The 20566-nt window shown below is 41.8% G+C and overlaps 1 protein-coding gene across 3 annotated transcripts in view; it reads right to left on the reverse strand.

Annotated features, from left to right (window-relative positions):
* Positions 1 to 20566, reverse strand: part of LOC122758118 (A-kinase anchor protein 2) — an 88017-nt gene that overhangs the window by 61402 nt on the left and 6049 nt on the right. For all 3 annotated transcript variants that reach the window (XM_044012024.1, XM_044012023.1, XM_044012021.1), the window contains exons 2-3: positions 15390 to 15441; positions 17 to 97 (exon numbers count right to left, since the gene is read on the reverse strand). In XM_044012024.1, coding sequence (XP_043867959.1) covers positions 17 to 97; positions 15390 to 15441 — 133 coding nt within the window. The remainder of the gene's footprint in view (positions 1 to 16; positions 98 to 15389; positions 15442 to 20566) is intronic.

Below are 20566 nucleotides of genomic sequence, written 5' to 3' on the forward strand. Positions count from 1 at the left end.
ACACACCCAAACCTACCTTGAGATGTTGTAGCTGCAGCACCAGATCATCCAGCTGTCTTCTTTTGTCTTCAATTTCAGTTTGTCGCTTTCGCTTCTCCTACAAAAAAAGATTCAAGGTTCAATTTAATTTCCCTGGTTTGTTTTCACATTATTTGACTCACAGAACGTCTCTAAAGTCTCATCCAGACACCATCAATGGAGAAGAAGACGTGGAGAGAGGGGAAGAGAGGGGGAGGGGCTATGACATCATCCCCTTCCCAAAGATGAATATTGGTTTTATTGTGGATAAAAAGCCGATATTGACCAGAAAACTTTCCCGGATTCTCTTAAACTCATCCTCGAATCCCGACTCTGCTATCCGTGTACAGTACATATATATGTTTATATATATATATATATATATATATATATAACGGTCATCCGCTCATATTTGAGCAGACAAATGATCCACGGGTGTCCACAGGAAGGAAGTGATGTATTAAGAGGGGGTCAGAGGTCAGGGATTATTGAGGATGGAGTGGGATGAGGGGATGGAGGCCATCTGGAGAGCATTGGGGGCCTTGAAGTCTCAGCTTAGATTAAAGTGGAGGTGAGGAGGAGATGAACGAGGCCGGCGTTAATGCGTGGGACAAACGACGTGGAGACACAAATGTAAAAAAAAAAAAACAAAAGAAGAAGAAGAAGGGAATTTAAACAAGGCTCAGATCCCAGGACAACCTGATGTGGGGCTTAAGGGCATGAGACGTGGCTGTGGCTTCACAGTGGGAGCAGAACTCTGGGACGTTTCCTGTTTGCTAAATATATAACCTTAAGGGAAAAAGCCCCAAAGCATGAATTAATGCCAGAGGGAAAGAGAGCAGAAGTGAGGATTGTTGCAGGAGAGAATGAGAGCAGCAACACAGGAAAGAGCTGAACTGAGTGCGATGGAACACAACTTTACAGCTGCGGCTACCGATGACTTCCATCATCGATTCATTTAATGTAATAAAATGTGGAAAAATGATGATGTTCCCGAATGTCTTGTTTTGACCACAAACCAAAATGATTTGTTTGTTACATGGAGCAAAGAAACCGGACAATATTCACATTTAAGAAGCTGAAAAGTGTGAAAACTTGTTTTAATAATGAAAACAAGTAATGTTTTCAGTCCTAGCTGATATAAAAAAATAAAACGCCGCATATTTGTGAGTTGTATCTGAAAGTAGACAAATTGAACGATAGCAGATGAGTGTTCTTTAGAAAATGAAGTAAAAGTTAATGTTTCAGTCAAGATTTCACAGTAAAAAAACAGGAAATCAATGAGATTATCCATATAATCTTACAATTTAGCCTGTTTTCAACAGATTATCTGGCCAAATGATCTTGTAGTGTGTCTTCACAGCACAAAACATCGCACGCCGATGACAGTCTGTGTGTATTCTGAAGTCACGTTAAATCACGCGGGTTTCTGTGAGATCCCAAATCCCTGGAATCTCCTCCCTGAGATCATTTGAGTGTCTGTGCTTTCTCAGGATTCAAACACTGAAAATCCACTTCATTGTGGTCAGATTTGATTCAGACAGACTTTACACCACGGTGTTTTGAATCTGACAGACAGAGACGGCGTCATTTCCGGAGCGCGACGTCAACTACGAGCCAAGCTCGAAACAATCTGATGATACGTGGTTTCATCAGGCTGGGAAAACAGCTGCACCGGAGTCTGAGCTCACTTCTCTGTCTCTCTATCACACACACATTCACACACACATTCACACACACAAACACTGATTCAACCTTCACAGCAGCAGCGGTTCTCATCGTCTGTGATGTACACAGTCGCACAGTCGCACAGGTTTGGTCACCAGATGTCAGGGAATGTTGGGAACATGTGCTCGAGGAATGGCTTAAACACACACACACACACACACAAAGGTAAATAGACTCAGTGGCACAAAAATCTCACTTGTATACACACACACACACACACACAGATAAGTTGGTGTGTGTTCTGCCCTGACGAGGCCTTGACTGAACACAAACACACACACAGAAGTTCCACATCCTCACATCAAACACTCACTGTCTGGTTGCCATTTGGTTTCTTTTTTTCTGCTTCTAGAGATAAAATGTACAAAACAGGCTTTTCTGCTTGTGCTTTAAAGGTACAGTGTGTAAGATTTGTTGTTGGTGAAGTTGCAGCTGAATATCCGTCACCTCATCCTTCCCTTCAAAGTGTGACGGAGAATCTATGTGTAGCATCGTCAGTTCACATAAAAACTCAAAACGTTTCCATAGAGTTTCAGAGTTAATATGTAGAGTTTTTATTCAATGGTTTGAATAAACGATGAGGAAAACAGTCTATGTCAAAGTGGTCAAAGTGTGAGCACCATGTGAAGCATCTAACATGGTGCCAAACAAATCCTGAGTCTGGATCCTTCCAAACGGGGGTTCAGATGCTTAGATGTGAATCACTGACACATTCATAACAACAACAAGATGTTCACCAACGTTCAGGAATGACGTGGCGTCCGGGTTGAAGGTTTGTGCCCTGACGCGTTGTGAATCATTTGACTTTGAAGTTTCTGGGTTTTCTGGACCTTTTCAGCACAGAGTTCCCATGAAGGTGATATGGAACACGTTGGTAACGTGGACGCCATCAGGGACGGAAATTCGAAGTCACGTTCAAAGGGTGCGTTCACGCCAGCCTGATTTACTGCTGTTAAATCGAACCCTGGTGCACTTGCCGCCCTTAGAACAGTTCATTTGGATGGATGTGAATGTGGTCCGAGACCTCTGATGGGGACCAGAGAACAGAACTCACCTGGTCTGCTTAAAAGAGAGAAAAGTGCGGGGGACTCGGTTCAGTTGGAGACGGAAGCCAACAGTGGCTTGTTTGGGGCGTTATTGTCCAAAACAATCCCTGACCAGGACTTAAAATAGCATGAGGAAGAAAACCCGGCTCGTCCATTGGCCAACACCAAATTCATGCAGTCTTGGGGGGTTTCTGTTTTTCAGCGAACTAATCCCACTTCCTGTCTTTGGTTCACTGGATCGTCAGCGAACCCAAGACTCCTGTTTTCAGGCGGACCAGAGTTTGCTTGTTTGGTCACCAGAGATCGAATGAGCTTTCAGACCCTGCCCAAACGAAGCCGACTGTGGACTTTCTGAGGAAACAAGCTCGTTTGGTCCGTTTAAAGAGAACTAAACAGCTCGGATTGTGAAAAAACCCCCATGTTGCAATTACAAGAGCTGTCCATTTGGGGGCGGAGAAAACCCGGCTCATGGATTGGCCAGGACAACAGAGCAACACCAAACTGGTTTTTCACAAGAAGCTGACCAGTATTAAGTAACAAGCGAAAGATCCGATTAAACAAACTAAACTCTGGTCCGTTTAAAGTGGACCAAACAGCTCTGGTTGGAATATGGTAGCTTGTCACAATCGTCTATAAAAAAGAACAGGACTCACTCAGTCCAAATGTCTGTGAAAACCGAATTAAAACCTGAGACTATGAGCTGAAATGTCTCTAAGTTCACTGTATTACACTCGTGTGAACACGTCCTCCCCCTCAGGAAAATATGTTGACATTCCTGGTGACACACTCACGACTTCCCACACTCCACTGACTCAGTGGAGCGTTTGGCCCCACTTGGCTTCTTCTGCTCGTCGAAAAACCTCTCTTTCCCCACTATTGTTGGAATAAATGGACACTCACACACAGTGTAGTTTCTGGTATTTAAACTTCTACACTGTAGTTACATGGATTTGACGGAGTGTAGTGACCTCTCATACCACAGGGTTAAAGACTTTGGCAGCAGAGGCCGAGTCAAACATTTACACCGTCCGATCACCGCGTAGTTCCGACAAACTTGAGTTCAGCACGGTGAACTTTCTGTGGTATTTTCATTACCAGAAAACTTGAGATTCTGGTGGTTTCCGGTGTTTAAGATTTACATAAAGTTCTCAGCCCTCAGAAAGTCTTTAACAGCCGAGGGAGGACAAGCAACGGACGGACGGATGAAAGACGGGACAGAAAAGTGATAAAAGGGAGGTTTACATCGAGCAGAGTTCACTCAAAAAGACAACAAACGGATTATAGAGATAAGGTTTTATAAGTTAACACATGTATTTTCAATTTTCCAGGAATTAAAATGCGTAACTATGTTTTCTAGCGCATATTAATAACACACAAGACGTCTCATTTCACATTTCAGTGTGAATCTGTCACGGCTCAGCCCTGATCCTCCACCCCTGACGTCAATCACCATAAATACTCCTGAGTTCCTCCTCAGTCTCAGCACCACATCATCAACAGCGACAGCTCCACACTATACATCCAAATACTCTATATGATTATAATATTTATATATATATATATATATATATATGCAACGTGCTTGTCTCCAGCCTTTTGTCTCATCAGGGACAAAACCCTCACAGCCGTGTGTCCCCTGTCTTTGTAAACACCTCCGGATGACTCAGGCTTCATCGCATGCAGTGACAGATAAATAATCGTGATTTCTGCTTCTGGAACAAAACATCCCAGAGTTAGTGGACACGTTCTGGTTTGATGGGTTTATTTTTAGAGCGACAAGAATTAAGGAAAACTAAGAAGAAGAAGAACAAGAACAAGAAGAAGGTGCGTGAAGACCAAGACGTGATGTCGCCCACGAGCATCTCCACTTGATGAGCGATTTGTCTCTGTGGACACATGCTACAGACTGACAGATATCACACTTGGACATCCGTCCATCTTCTACCACTTTGTCCTCCACATGAGGGTCGCAGTGCCCCCATATTGCATGTTTTTTGGACTGTGGGAGGAAACCGGAGAACCAGAAAGACCCTTGTTCCGGTGCCAACCACGACGCCAACCGCGTGGCCCTGAACCAGATCATTATTTACAAATCAGTCTACATCATCGTGAGCTGTTGAAGACGACCTGAACCTACAGTGATTGAGACTATTAAAGCAGAACTTTGCAAGTCTGGTCTGGTTTTCCCTGGTGTCTTTTTACTCTACGGAGCTCCCCCTACAGTTACGGAGTACGTGATTTTTACGACACCACCGTAAACATCCATCCAACCATTGTCTACCTCTTCTGTTTCTTTGACTCCGGCTCTGTCTTGATGAATGTCTACAACACTTTCACTGTGTTTGTGTGTGTGTTTAGTGCCGTGAAGTAGTTTGTGTTTCTCAGAGATTCTGAGGACTCGGGGTCGGCGTCTTTTTCCGCTAACAAGGTTCTTCGAGGGTTCTTCCCACCAGATCGTCATAGCTGAAGAAGACTCTTAGATGAGAGGTGAAACGTATTCAACTGAACTCGAGCAAGTCCAGTCGCCCCCCCCCACAGCTAACCCCTGAAGAAGACGACCTGACCTGCATGACTGCGAACCTTCACCGACCCACAAACAGTAGGGGGCAGTGGGGACAGCGCCCCGATCTCCACAACCATCACAGTGACTCTGAAGATGTTGGGGGTACAAGTTCTGCTTTAACTTGATATAAATCAAGTGGAGTGGAAGTAGAAGCTCATTTACCCACAGACTGTCATTCATACAGAGTTCATTTGCCAACCAGTGGAGTCGCCCCCCAGAGGCTATTCTATATATCCTGATTTCCTGGTTGGTTTCAGGAGGAAACCAGAAAAAACATCCATTATTTTATATCTTTCTATGATAAAGAGACACACATTTACTCACAGGTTCTTCTCAGGAGCCTCAGGTCCAAACAAAGTCCCTAACCTGAAGCATAACCAGTTAATCCGAACCTAACCACAAATCTTAGCCTTAAACTTAACCAGTTCCTGCCTCATTAGAATCAGGTGTTGGTCTCCATGTGGACTACTGGTCCTGACAAGGCTCATGCCATAAAAGGAGAACACACACACACATACACATACACGACATCACCCTGCACAACCCAGACACACACTCAGTATGATAACATATGAGTGATGTGATGTCAGATCTGCGGCTTCCTGTGCCGACGCTGACGACGAGCGTGGACAGAAGTGGTGCCGAGGATCACGCGGGTCACATTCTGCACATGTCGACACACCCAGCGGAGACATGTCCCTGCCCAGCAGATCGTCTTCCTGAAGCGGTTCCTGACGCTGCAAATGTCACGGCTTTGACTCTGAGACGTCAACGTCCACATCTCTGCAGCACAACATGTTTATTCTGTTTTCAGTTTGTCTCTTGTAGTTAAATGTAGTTTTTAAAATAAATGGTGTTCACTAACTACAGGTCCATTATCACTATCTGGAGTGTCTTCTCAATAACACATGTTAATAACACAGTAATGTTGACACATTTAACAGCATTAGTTTCCTCTTTATTGTTTGTATTATGTACATTGTGTATTATTGTTGTAATGTTTTTATCATAATTTATCTTATTTATTGTTCAGTACATTTTGTTTTCTCTTTCTTTCTGTTCTTATTTGTGTACTTTTTAAAAAAATCTTTGTTACATTTTGCTGTTTCATTTTGAATTTCCTTTATGGGGTTTAATAAAGTTAGCTTAGCTTAGTTTATCCTTTCTTAGCTTATCTCAGGATAACCTTGTTCTCTCATAACTTATCTCAAGCTCACCTTGTCTTATCTTATCTTAAGCTTAACCTGTTTAATTTTATTTTAAGCTTAACCTGTTTAATCTTATCTTAAGCTTAACTTGTTTTATCTTATCTCAAGCTTGCTTTGTTTTATCTTATCGTAAGCTCAACTTGTTTTATCTTATTTCAAGTTTGTTTCGTTTTATCTTATCGTAAGCTCAACTTGTTTTATATTATTTCAAGTTTGTTTTACTTAATCTTATCTCAAGCTTGCTTTGTTTTATCTTATCGTAAGCTCAACTTGTTTTATCTTATTTCAAGTTTGTTTCGTTTTATCTTATCGTAAGCTCAACTTGTTTTATCTTATTTCAAGTTTGTTTTACTTAATCTTATCTCAAGCTTGCTTTGTTTTATCTTATCGTAAGCTCAACTTGTTTTATATTATTTCAAGTTTGTTTTACTTAATCTTATCTCAATCTTACTTTGTTTTATCTTATCGTAAGCTCAACTTGTTTTATCTTATTTCAAGTTTGTTTTACTTAATCTTATCTCAAGCCTGCTTTGTTTTATCTTATCGTAAGCTCAACTTGTTTTATATTATTTCAAGTTTGTTTTACTTAATCTTATCTCAATCTTACTTTGTTTTATCTTATCTCAAGCTTAACTAGTTTTATCTTATCGCAAGCTTATATTGTTTTTATCTTATCTCAGATTATCTTATCTTGTTTTTATCTTATAAAATGTGCTGGGGTACCCCTGAGCAAGGTACCCAACCCCCAATGCTCCCCGGGCGCTACTCAGTGTGGCAGCCCACTGCTCCTAATTCTAGGATGGGTCAAATGCAGAGGAATACTTTCCCTAAGGGGATTAATTAAATTCTTATCTTGTTTTACCTTATTTTACCTCAAGCTTGTCTTGTTTTATCTTATCTCAGGGTCATCATGTTTTATTTGATCCTATCTTTTCTCAAGCACGTGTTTAATTTTTTACCTTATTTTAGCTAATCTCATCTCTAGCTTATCTTGTCTTATCTTATTCTAGGCTTTACAACGAACACTTAACCTTGTCCTTTTTTCCATTTTGCAGTCGTCTGGTTGTGATCAGCATCAGACTGAACCCAGTACACGTTAGACTGGACTCTGACAGTTTCAAGCGCGGCTCTCCTGAGACAATGCTAATTTATTGGAGCTCGTTTGCACCGAGGTGCTAACCTGGTAACTCCTGTCGCGGCGGCGGCGGAGCTTGTGTCGGCACAAATGCAGCGCCGGCACATCGCTGACGTGTCCCGCGTAGCGTTGTCATGCGATAGCAGCAGGTGGCGACTATACTCATCACTGTCCGAGAGACACTGCCGTGAATGTCTCTGCATATTGACGGGGGGACACACTGTCAACAAAACAGTGTAGAACACTTTTATCTCCAAACTAATCACCAAATGTGGTTTTTCTAGTTCAAATAGGAAAGATTCTGTGATTTTTAGCTTCTTGAATGTGAATATGTTCTGGTTTCTGAGAGTAACAAAGGATGTCGTCATTGTGAGTTTTGGGGAATGCAATACAATACTGAAAATAAGCAACAACCACGTGACCTGTAAAACCATGCAAAAATGACCTTACGCGGCCTCTTAAGTATTTCTCTGTTCTAACGCTCGCTGCATTGTTTCCCGTCCAGTTAAGCTCAAAATAATTTCTACCACTGGAGCTGCGTTGCGACCTCTCCCGTCTCGGGTCTCCGTCAACTCCACTTACACACGGAAGCATGTGTACGCCGTCACACACACACACAGACCCACACACACCAGAATGTCCAGTAGGTCCAAGACAGCTGCTGCTAATTTTAGACGGCATGTAAAGCCTGGCGTCCCCCAGACCCCCTACTACCCAACAAACCACACACACCCCCGCCTTCCTCCTCCCCCTCCTTCAGAATGACCCCCGCCCCCCCACCCAAAACCGCTACAGTCCATAAACCGAACCTCCGTCCACGGCTGCTGCTGCTCCGGCATCCAGTCTGCTCTGCCTGGTGCTGGTTGACACCCACGTTGCCAAATGTCTCAGAACGGAACAATCACGTACGAGGACAGGGACGCTCGGATATTAACGTGCACTGAAACTGAGGCACGTATATTACCACAGGAATAATCCCTGGTTGGTGAATTACCAGTGTGTGTAATATTCAGGTTTTAATGGCAGACATTTGATATCCCTTAAGCAGGTTTGTATAAGTGTAGCATCACTTCAAAATAAAAGTCTTTGGCCATTTATGAGGTCTTTAAGCAAGGGCCTCGCCTTGCAGAGGCCGCCATCTTGTGCCACCGTGTTACAAATGAGTTAGTGAAAAACAAGCAATATAAATATATAATAATAATAATAATATAATAATAATAATCTGTAAAATGGGTTACATTATAGATTAACTAAAATAACACACACTGGAAAAAACTATAAGAAAACTTGTTAATATGATGGAAAATGATGTCGCTGTCACATATTAAGCCCTTTACTGACTTAGTGTGACATAATGTGGGACTTTAAATCATAATCTATACGTCACATTTTTCCATCTATGCCTCTGTAAATAGTTGTTATGAACAGGAAACGGGCTAAAATACTGTCTGCTGTTCACAAAGACACAAGCAAATGTGGACCGTATGATAAACATGCATTACTGTATAATAAGGTACATTTAAAATGTCTAAAATGACTGTTTTTGATGGATTTCTATAGCAGTTGATTGTAAGACCTCAATGTCCAGAGACACTGGGATCAATTTGAATGTGGTTTATTAAACTTTTACCACGTTAATATGCTATTACTTTACAAAAATAATATATGACAGGGATAAAAATAAAATGAGCTGCAGATTGAAGCAAATGACAGAAAGTCAAAGGTTAATCTGTAACAAATAATTGAGTTTAAATGTGGGAGCCGCTTCTTTCCTTTTTATTTTTAAATGTGAGAATTGTTAGTATAATGTGATCCTCGTGATGTGGACGTGATTCTGCTGAAAGCGCTGGAAAAATCTCTGAAGTCAGACCACGGGTTGTTATTTGTAACCTGAATCCAGGGGGGATTATTCTGATGCCGTTTAACCACTTTGTTTTTATTGCAGAGCTGCAGACGCATCTGATATCATGTGTCACTCATGTTTACGACAGAGACAATGAGACTCAGGCTCCGCCCACAACACTGTTTACTGATATTAACTCAGTCTGTTGGTGACGGTGATTATCTTTATTACATTTTACCATTTACATTTGAATTCCCTTTATGTGGATCAAGAAAGTTCAGGTTAGCTTAGCTTATCTCAAGCTTATCCTGTTTTACCTTATCTTATCTCAAGCTTATCATGTTTTGCCTTATCTTATCTCAGTTTATCTAATCTCAAACTTATATTGTTTTACCTTATCTTATGTCAGTTTATCTTATCTTATCTCAGTTTATGTTATCTCAAGCTTGTCATGTTTTACCGTATCTTATCTCAGTTTGTCTTAGCTTATCTCAAGCTTATCTTGTTTTACCTTATCTTATGTCATTTTATCTTATCTCAGTTTATGTTATCTCAAGCTTATCGTGTTTTACCTTATCTTATCTCAAGCTTATCTTGTTTTACCTTATCTTATCTCAAGCTTATCATGTTTTACCTTATCTTATCTCAGTTTATGTTATCTCAAGCGTATCTTGCTTTACTCATCTCAAGCTAATCCTAACCCCACACAGTCACAAATCTCAGCATATTGTGCCAAGAATCGCACCTTCACCTCTGTCCAGCCTGCAGGACGACCCTGACATGACACAGACTACTTCACAGAGATCTAAACGAGTCAGAATCAGAGGCAAATTAGCATTAAAAAGACTCCTCCAGATTAGATTAATCTGACGCTTTGTATATGGGTCCGTTAAAACCCACCGTCTCCAGTATACAACATATATCAAATGGTTCAGAACTCAGTTGCTATATTTCTGACCAGCTCAAAAAGAGTGAGACTGGTAACTCTTCAAATATAGGATTCACTTGAAAAACTCTCATACGAGGTTCTCCAACACGTGGCTCCCAGTAGCTCCTTCCAAGTAGCTCGCTAAAGGGCTTCAAAAATCAAACATCCACTATAGCTCCTAGTTCTCAGTCTCACTGGTTTCCATGACTTCAGAGGACATTACATCCACTTCCGTTCATTTCCTGGAGAGACTTTACCATAATGACGACTAATCCTAACCTTGACCTTGAAATAGTAGTAATTTACGTTACAGGAACTTGATTTTTGTCCCCATAGGGAAGACAAGACTTAGGTCCCCACAACATAAACAATAACACACACACACACACACACAGTCATCACCATAATTTCAATTCTCAAGTATCACTTCCTAATTCGCTTTAGACTTGACAATCTGTGATCTGTGTGTGTGTGTGTGTGTGTGTGTGTTGGGGGTTGCAGAGAAGAGTCCAAAGAGCTGAGGTCATCTGTGTAGACATATCACAGACACTACACACAAGTGAGCGAATGAGCACACACACACACACACACACATATTTTGTGGTGAGAAGGCCACACAGGCAAAGGTGACGCACTCACCATTCATTCACTCATTCATTCATGCATTCATTCATTGGCTGATCTTAAAACCACGAGCAGAGCTTTGGTGAACACACACACACACACACACACCCACAATAAAAATACACACACACACGCATAATCAGTTTTTTGGGGGGAAAACCCTCAGCAGCCTTTGCTCCAACTAACTGCTGTAATTATATGTTAATAATACAGCAATTACAGCAACATGACCTCACAACTTCACCTAATCTGACCAATTAGTTGGACGTGGAGCTGCAGCGCTGGCAGCTGACGAGCACTAATCACTGTCAGACTCTGTGTGTGTGTGTGTGTGTGTGTGTGTGTGTTAATCAGCACGCAGCGTAACCTCTCCCGACCTTTTTATCGCATCAGACGATCGGCGCCGAGAGCAGTGATACGATAGTGATAACGAATCAATCAGCGATGCACATTTGTTCATTTGTAACGTAATAGACAGGAGACGACGAGTGACGTGAGCGTTGCGTCTCTGTTAAAGCCGTACGACGTGATATCTGTCGTGATCCTTGTAGCTGTTTTGTCTCACTTTGTGTAGAGTTGTTCAAAATGACACTAAATAAGGATGAAAATAAACATGTAGACAATAGTGCTATGTAATGCCATTTGATCATTCGTACGTCTTATTTGTCTGTTTTAGCTAAAGATGAATTATAAAATATGGTGTTTTACAATCTCAGGAAGAGATGAGTCACATGACATGAAACAGACATGATACACGCAATTTAATTCACAAATTGCTTTGATGACAGAACGGTCAAACGTTGAGGAATGGCTGATTGCTTTGTTTGAAATTGCAATTTTTTTTTTTTATTTGAAAAGTGATTGATTGCGCAGCCTGACTCAGCAGCAGGGATGATTTCATCATCGCTCAGCAGGAATTTCACCGCGGGAAACGGACAACGTCAGACCGAGTGACTCAGGTACACGAAGAAACTGTTCATATCCACATTTTTTTTGTTTAAAGGTTCCTTTACGAGTTGCTCTTTGTGATTTTCTCATTCAAAAACACAGATGCTAAGACTTCACTGTCATGTTGCTGTTATTTTGACGGATTTTGTGTTTGACGTATGATTCATGACTGATCATTATTGCGCGTTAATTGTCATTTTCCTTCAAAAATATTCGTAGCTTTTTTCGAATTTTCTCTGGAATCTGTCCTCTGGTCAAACATTTCATCTTCATCAAGCGACTGCATTGTCTTTCATTTTCACTTTATTTTGATTGTTCGGTGACTCATCGCGCAGCGCTAACCACCACCAGATTGAAAATGCTTTCTTTTAATTAAGGGTCTGATGACGTCGGCTACAAAGTCCTCTCCGCTCGCCTCAGACGTGCTCTGGGAAACTTTCTCCAGTGTCTGTATTTACACTGTGTGTGTGTGTGTGTGTGTGTGTCACCGGGTGCTGAGCTGTCTCACACAGTTGTTATTACTATTAGCGTAATTGTAGGCCCTTCTCTCTGTTTAACAAGGGCTTGAAAGCTATTAGTGCTACTATTATTGTCTTTGATATAGAGTGCACACACTCGGCTGACACGAGACAGATGCTCGTTTGGACGAGACAAAGAGACATAAACGTTGTACTTGTGTCTAACGCTTGACCTTATTGTCGTGTCAGAGTCGTACCTCAGAATGGAGCTTGGATTACACACAGCGCCCTTTGTGGCGTTTGGCGAAAACGTTGACGGCGGCTGCCAGCAGTTAATTCTCGACCGAAGCCTCGGTTTTTCTTGGCGTAGAAACCCACAGACGTTTAAAGGTCCAGTGCGTGAGAATTCATGTGGATCACTGGTCTGAGTGAGAACTGCTCGATCATCAAGTTTCCCAAGTGGACTAAAGTGGCCTTCATTATATATGAGAAAAGCACGTACTGGACCATTTTGTCTGTTTGGGCTGCCGTAGAAACATGGCGTCACAAAAAGCGAGGCCCTTGTCTACAGTACTTTCATTCTGAGCAGGTCTGCAACGATTAATCGATTCATCGATTGGCGTAGTCAACGAAAACCGCCAGAAACTCACATATGTCACCTGCAACCAGGCTGAAACCAGCTGTCAATCACACCTGTACCCTGAAAATTTGAAATCATGTTCTCTTGAACGAGAGCTGAAACCAGTGATTTAGATCAGTAACTTCATGGAAATGTTTACAGATGTTGGGACTCAAGTGAGACGTGGACTCATTTTCCCATAGAGTTCTTTTTTTTTGCAACCTGTGGATTTTTTTTTCCCCTGGTAACAAACTTCCATCCGACTTCCTGAGCTTGACTCTTAAAAACCGGAAAGCTGCCTTCATATTTATACACCGTATGGACCACAAGTTCAAAACATGAGGCTTCATCAGTGTTTTTAACAGATGTTTTTAGCCAATTAACGAACAAACGATGATGCAAGAGACTTTGAACCATGAGAACTTTCCACTCTCTCCTTCTTTACTTAAGTGCCTGACTGGTTGGTATGGCTGCCATGTTTTAACGTGGCCAAAATAGTTTCTCCATCTGCTGCTGCCGCTGCTGCTGCTGCTGTTCCCTCCACTTGTGTGTGTGTGTGTGTGTCGGACCTTGAGTGTGTGTGTGGTATGCTGTGGTTCCTCGCTGGCGCCAAATTTAGTCGCAGGCAATGAACCCTGGTCTCACTGTTGCTCTGAAGTCGCTATCAGCGCCGAGCAAAAAACATTTCAACAGATGCCTGAACCGACTGCGGGACACAATACGGTTGTGCATCGAAACACAAACACACAAACACAAAGGAGCTCATTTTAAGAAGAAAATGTGGTCAGAAAGAAAGAGATTTTCCGCCAACTTTACTTTTCCTTTGAATAAAAAAGTCATGAAAGAAGAAAGCTGACGTGAACAGCAATTAAAGAACCTCGGTTAGCATTTAGCCTCCCACCAAAGCAGCTAAAGTTAATGACAACCTAATGAAACACTCCACATTAGACAGTTGTAGCTCAAACTAAGCTGTTTAATTTAAATGACCTTCCGTCTTGTCCCACTGTACAAGCACTAGCAGGATATTTTCAACAGCAAGAGGTGGTTTCTGCTTTAGCTAGCTAGCTGGTTATGCTATTCAGACGTTCTCTTACCATCCAGGGACTAATAAGTTATTGTTTTCTTTGAGCTAAAACCTACCTGTCTTTATTTCACAATGTTTTTCTCACTGTTGTCTTCTTCATTTTCTTCAAATATAACAACAAAACCCGATTCAAGTGGCTACTTCCTGTACCTAACAGGCTACTTCCTGTCAAAACAGTTTGCAGCAGTTTTTAGGGATTTTAAATTAAATCATGTTGGTTTTACTTAAAGTAGTTTTTCCATATGATATGAATACATGTTAGGGGTTAGCGTAAGCGTTTCTTCTTCTTCTTTTTTGGCAGTTTGCAACCACAACTGTTGTAAATCAATAGCAGTAACAGGAAGTAGCTGCAAGTTAAAGTTATCTACACTGTGGTAGTTTGTCTCACGTTCACATTATCAAGGCACTACAATTCATCATGGTTGATCCACCTTTTCCAAGGTCAAATTCAAGCACTTTTAAGGTTATTTTTTAATGTTTTGTGGTAATCTAATATAAAAATAAATATCATTATTATTATTATTTCACTGTTTTTGTCACGTTCAAAGAGATGGAACGTTGCTATAAATAGCAAAAAAATCTGGTTTTATAATAGTCACTGTCACACACACAAGCAAGATCCAGGCCCATGTTCTAGTATTTATTTATTCCTCCATCTAATAAGCAGATTATTTAGCCAATTATAGGTTTTTGTAAAGAAATTTTTAAGCACTTCATCCCAAACTTTAAGCATTTTCAAGGCTTTCAAGCACCTACTGTGTATTACATGTATTATAGAAACACTTTATTAGTCGTACTAACTAAACATTTACTAACATTATGTATATGTACTGAGTGAGTCAGACCGCTGCTCTTTCATATGTGAGGCTTTCAGGTCAGGGGTCACTGTGAAGCTGAGCTGAGCTGTTTACGTCACATTAAATCAATTTACCAAATAAAACAAAAAACAAAAAAGCAAACGTGAACTTTGGTTTTCGGGGCAAAGAGACAAAAACAGATGCAGAAACTTTCCCCCCCCAAAGCAATGTGGAAGTTCTGGGTGAGATATTGAGCTGCGTGAATGACGGAGAGCAATGAGGTCAAGTCGAGATGTGGATGACAGTGACAGAACGTCAGCTGACAGAACAGACAGACAGACAGAAGGTCACATCAGACTTTAAAGCAAAAAAAAAAACACTTGGACTTACCGCCAAGGCCTGCAGCCTCTCTTTATGGAGCTGAGCCTCCTCACACGACATCCTGAGGGGGGGGGAGGGGGGAGCAGGGGAGAGGGGGGTGAAAGGAGAGAACAAGAGGTGAGATGTGGGGAAACAAGCGAGCTGGGAGTCCCTCAGTGAGAGACCGAGACGGGGGAGAGCGTGTTCAGGAGGGAGGGAAGAGAAGAAGGAGGAGAAGAGGACGAGGATCCAGATGAAGGTTCGTCCTCAGTAATCCAACCAGAGTGAGGACACAGTGGACGCTCAGTTCTCTCATTCACTGGCTCATGTGCCTCACACTCCACTCACTCTCTCTCTCTCTCTGTGCCTCTATCACCCACTCTTTCTTTTTCGCTCCCTGTCTCTCCTCCCATTTGTCCCCTCCTTCCTTCCCTCCCTCCCTTCCCTCTCTTTTTTAAGGCATGAGCCATGTGTGATTAAACAGCTGGGAGGAGCAGCTGAGAGAGAGAGAGAGAGAAGGAGGGAGGAGGGGAGGAGAGAGGAGAGGTGGCAAAAAGGTGGTGATCGTGGGCGGCGGGTGAGAAGAGAGGGACATAAAGAAGAGGAGAAAAATGAAAGCAGAAGCAGAGGAAAAGGGGAAACAGATGAGTCATTTGTTATATTTGAAAAGGTTTTATTTTTTGCTTCTGTAACTTCTCTGTTTTTTATTACCCACTTTATTACCCAATCACTAACTTCTTTTCAAACTGAATTTTCACATTTTTTAAGAACTTTTCTTCTGAAAGGAAATCTTGGAGACCTTTAAGGGGTTTTTGCAGCCTCATGTACGCCCAGCGCAGTCGCCCCATCGTGTAATTTAAAGGTCCAGTGTGTAAGATTTAGTGACATCTACTGGTGAGAGTGTAGATTACAACTCACTTCAACTTTCTTCTTTTTTTTAAAAGTGCATCAGGGAACTACGGTGGCCCTCACATGCCAGAATAACCGGGAGGTTCTTCTTCTTCGTCTTTGTTTACATAAGAAGTTTCCGCTGATTTGAAATTTGGGCTTCAGTAGAAACAAAATGGCCGCCGCTGTAAAGCAAGGCCCTTGTCTGAATACAGGGTTTATTCTAAGGCTACAAAAAAAACTATATTATTTTAAAGCCATATTAAATTGAGTTTCTGTCAGTACATCCTCCACAGTGGTACATGCTGGACCTTTAATGGTCTTCCCTTATGAGCGGTCATTACTGTGGACTGTTGTAATTAGCTGTTCTTGGCTACACGCCTTAGCTAATTGTTGCTTTGCCCGCACTGGTGTTTTTTGTCATGGGCTCACGACTGGAAAATGTCTTCACACGGTCACAAAATGTCGTCTAAACTCAGAAACCATAGAGTTTTGTGTAAATTGACACCTTTTTTGCTCTAAGAAACGAGATATCAGGCCTCAGATTTTCATATTTAGCCACAGAAAGACACACAACTGAAATGAAACGAGTTTCTGGCTTCAAATAAACTCAAAAAAATGGTCTTTAATCGAGTACAACGTGCTGCTACCTTCATCTTTCTCTTCTTTTATTATACTCTTCTTCACTTTCTTATTCACCTTCTCTCTCTTTTTCATCCCCACATGTTTCTTGCTTTGCACTTTAATTCGATCGCTTTTTCTTCTCCTTTCTTCCTCCCTGCACACAGTACATCCCTTCTTTTTAATTCTCCATCCACACTGTTAATCTTCTCCTTCTCTCTTTCATTGCATGCACGTCCTCTTTCTTTTCTCCCTACATCTTGTACATATTATTTTCCTCTCTTACATTTCCCTCCATCCCTCCGTCATTAACCTCTCCCTCTCTGCTCTTCCTCCTCTTTTTTCCCCACTCCTTCGTTTCATCGCTCCCATCTCCCTCCACCTGTCCCACCTCCACCTCTGGATTCTATTTTTCTTCCTCCTCCTCCTCTCGCTCTCTCTTTCTCTCCCTCCTTTTTCACCATCCCTCCTTCCACAAGCAGACGTCCTTATAAGGAGAAACAGCAGCAGCAGCAGAAGTCGACGGCCAAGTCTTTAGGGAATACAGAAGCACGCAACACACACACACACACACACACACACACACACACAAACAGCCACCGCATTACTCTGACAGGAGAGGAAAAAGGACACAGTAAATAAGTGCGGCTGCAGCTGCCGGACTGAATCAGAAGAATAAATCAAACATGTTCCATATTCATCCTCGGCTGTAGATCATGTCAGCGTCCACATTTGCACGTGAAACCACTTGGCGCTTTAAAATCTCAGGGATTTTCGTGTTAAGGGCCACCGGGGAGCACTTAACGGTCACTTTGGACCAGTCCCGCGTCCGAGATAATGGACGCGGACAAGTCTGAGTAGACGCAGTGTTGACGTTTTTATTTGCTGCGCTTTGTGGAGTGAAAAACTGTGAAAATAAATATCTTCTACTCCCTGGTTTTATATTATAAACAGACAAAAATGTAAAGAAATTGACTTTTTTTTGTTTTTGCCAGTCTTGTATAAAGTATCTTAAAGGATCTTCTTACCAGAAAATGAAGTTGAAGTCACTTCTTTTTATAATATTACTTAAGTAAAAGTCTTAAGGTTTGTGACATTTACGGCACTTAAGTATCAAAAAATGATATAAAATGTACTTAAGTTTTAGAAGTAAATTTTTTTTTTTGTTAATATAAGAGGAGTTAAGATTGAGCCATGGTGGCTCAGTGGTAGGGTGAGTTGTCTTTCAACTGAAGGTTGTGGGTTCAATTCCCGGCTCTGCTCGTCTATATGTGTCCTTGAGCAAAGACACTTAACCCCCATGTTGCAGCGTGTGAATGGGTGTAAAGCTCTATATAAATACAGACCATAATACCAACTCTTCTTCTTCTGATTTTATTTGGTAGTAACGAGTACCAAAGACAGTTAGAGGAAATGTAGTGGAGTAAAAGTAAAAGTTGCTAGAAATATAAATAACAAAGTAAAGATACATGAATTTTGTACTTAAGTACAATAACAAAGTATTTTGTACTTTGTTACATTACAACACTGTTTTTTACTCGTTAAGTAACATAACTACTACTGATTCTTATACAGTTACAGTATATTTAAGGCAACTTCAAATTATGTGAGTTCTCCTGTTACAGATTGACTCAGATTATGTTTAAGTATTACTTATAAACGGCTTATTTTTGGGTTCTTCCAGTGCGAGGCAAACTTATTCATTTTGTTGCATATTTCACTACAGCACAGCTCCATCGTTCATGCGTGCACACGCGCGCAGGTCTGAGACCCAGCTTTGCTTATAAAGCCAGATTTAGCCGCGCAGCTGTTTGACTTTACAGCCGCTCCAAAAACAGAAACCTGGCAGCTCATGCAGTCGTTTCCCCCGGTCGCACTTTTACGTTCATATTTTCTTCCACACGTTTGCTCTTCTCCTCCTCTGTCTTCACACTCACCCCCCAAATAACCGTTTAATTCTGGTGTCGGCTACGTTGGCTGGTTGTCGTTGGAGACAACAGCATCATTGTTCCTGCTGCATCGCCACGACGACACGATGACCTCACTGCACAGCCAGTCCGGCCCCGCCTCCCACACATCCCGGCCCAGAGGTAATGGCCTCCAGATGTGGAACCACACACACACACACACACACACACACAAATATAACAACATGCAAAAAGTGAGTACGAGGGCGAGGGAATGAACAAAAATGGTCTAAGAAAACGTGTGTGTGTGTGTGTGTAAGAGAGAGAGAGGAGGCCTGACCTTCATCTCATTCATTTTTTATACATCACTGAGGGACTGTCTGTCTGTCTGTCTGTCTGTCTGCACACACACACACAAATAGTGATGACACTCATGGACATAATGCATTCCTTAGCCCCTTACCTTAACCGTCACACCCTAATGCCTAACCCTGACCCTAAAACCTGGTCTTAACCCACCCAAAAAGAACTTTAAAGATGTGAGGAGCAGCCAAAATGTCCTCACTTCCTCATGGTCCTCACAACGATACACACACACACACACACACACACACACACACACACACACACAGATTTGTGCTTCATATATAGTGAGGACCCTCATAGACATAATGCTTCCCATAGACCCCTTACCTTAACCTTGACCATCACAGCTACAGTAAATGTCTAACCCTGACCCTAAAACCTGGTCTTAAGGTCTTAACGCCCCCAAAAAAGACCTTTAAAGATGTGAGATCAGCAAAAAAGACGTCTTTTGGTTCTCACAACGATACACACACACACACACAGATTTGTGCTCCATTCATAGTGAGGAACCTTATTGACATAATGCTTTCCATAGACCCCTGACCTTAACCTTAACCAACACAACTAAGTGACCCAGCCTAACCTTTACACTAACCCTGACCTAAGCTGAATTCTAACCCTAAAGCCAGGTCCTAACCCCCAGAAATGTGAGGACCAGCCAAAATGTCCTCACTCCCTATGGTTTGTATATGTTTTTTTTGGGTCCTCACAAAGATACACATACAAGAACACTGACTTTCATTCATTTCCTGGGGACTTCCTCTAACCTTAACCATAATTACTAATCCTAACCCTGACCTCAGCCTAACTGTAAAACATGTCTTCACTTAAAATGTAGTGATTGGTACTTGATGTTTGTCCCCATAAGGAAGACAAGTCCCCATAATGTGACGATGTAAACAGATTCACGTCCCCACAACATAAAGAATACCAGTTACACACACACACACACAGTGGGAACTAATATAAAGTGTGAGTATACTGTCGTCCTTGTCGCCGTGCAGCATCTGTCTCTCTCTCCCAGCAGTAAATCAGTCACCAGCTCCTTCTGTTTCATTTTATATGATGTGCTGCCGCGTCCACACAAAACCACTTTACTTGAGAGAAAGTCTTTTTCTTACTTTACCACAGAGACTAAAGGAACTACAAGAACTTTTACAAGAAGCTGACGTTAAAACTGCAAAGACCTTCAATCCCCACGAGGTTAAAGTACTTATATTTGTTGGAGTTTAGTAGGTGTTGCATCACTGCTGTGTAATCAAGGTAATAAGTGTCACCTGACTGAGTTCTGTTGGCTTGTGTTGGCTTGTGGGGACGAGGAGAGGATATTTGAGTGTCGTGGACGTTGTTAAATGCTCATTAAACACAGTCTGGATGGAAGTTTTACTTGCCCAGTGGTGAGGAGGCATCATTTTACAACAGTGC

The sequence above is a fragment of the Solea senegalensis genome, linkage group LG21 (genome assembly GCF_019176455.1).
Source record: "Solea senegalensis isolate Sse05_10M linkage group LG21, IFAPA_SoseM_1, whole genome shotgun sequence".
In the NCBI taxonomy this organism is placed as follows: domain Eukaryota; kingdom Metazoa; phylum Chordata; class Actinopteri; order Pleuronectiformes; family Soleidae; genus Solea; species Solea senegalensis.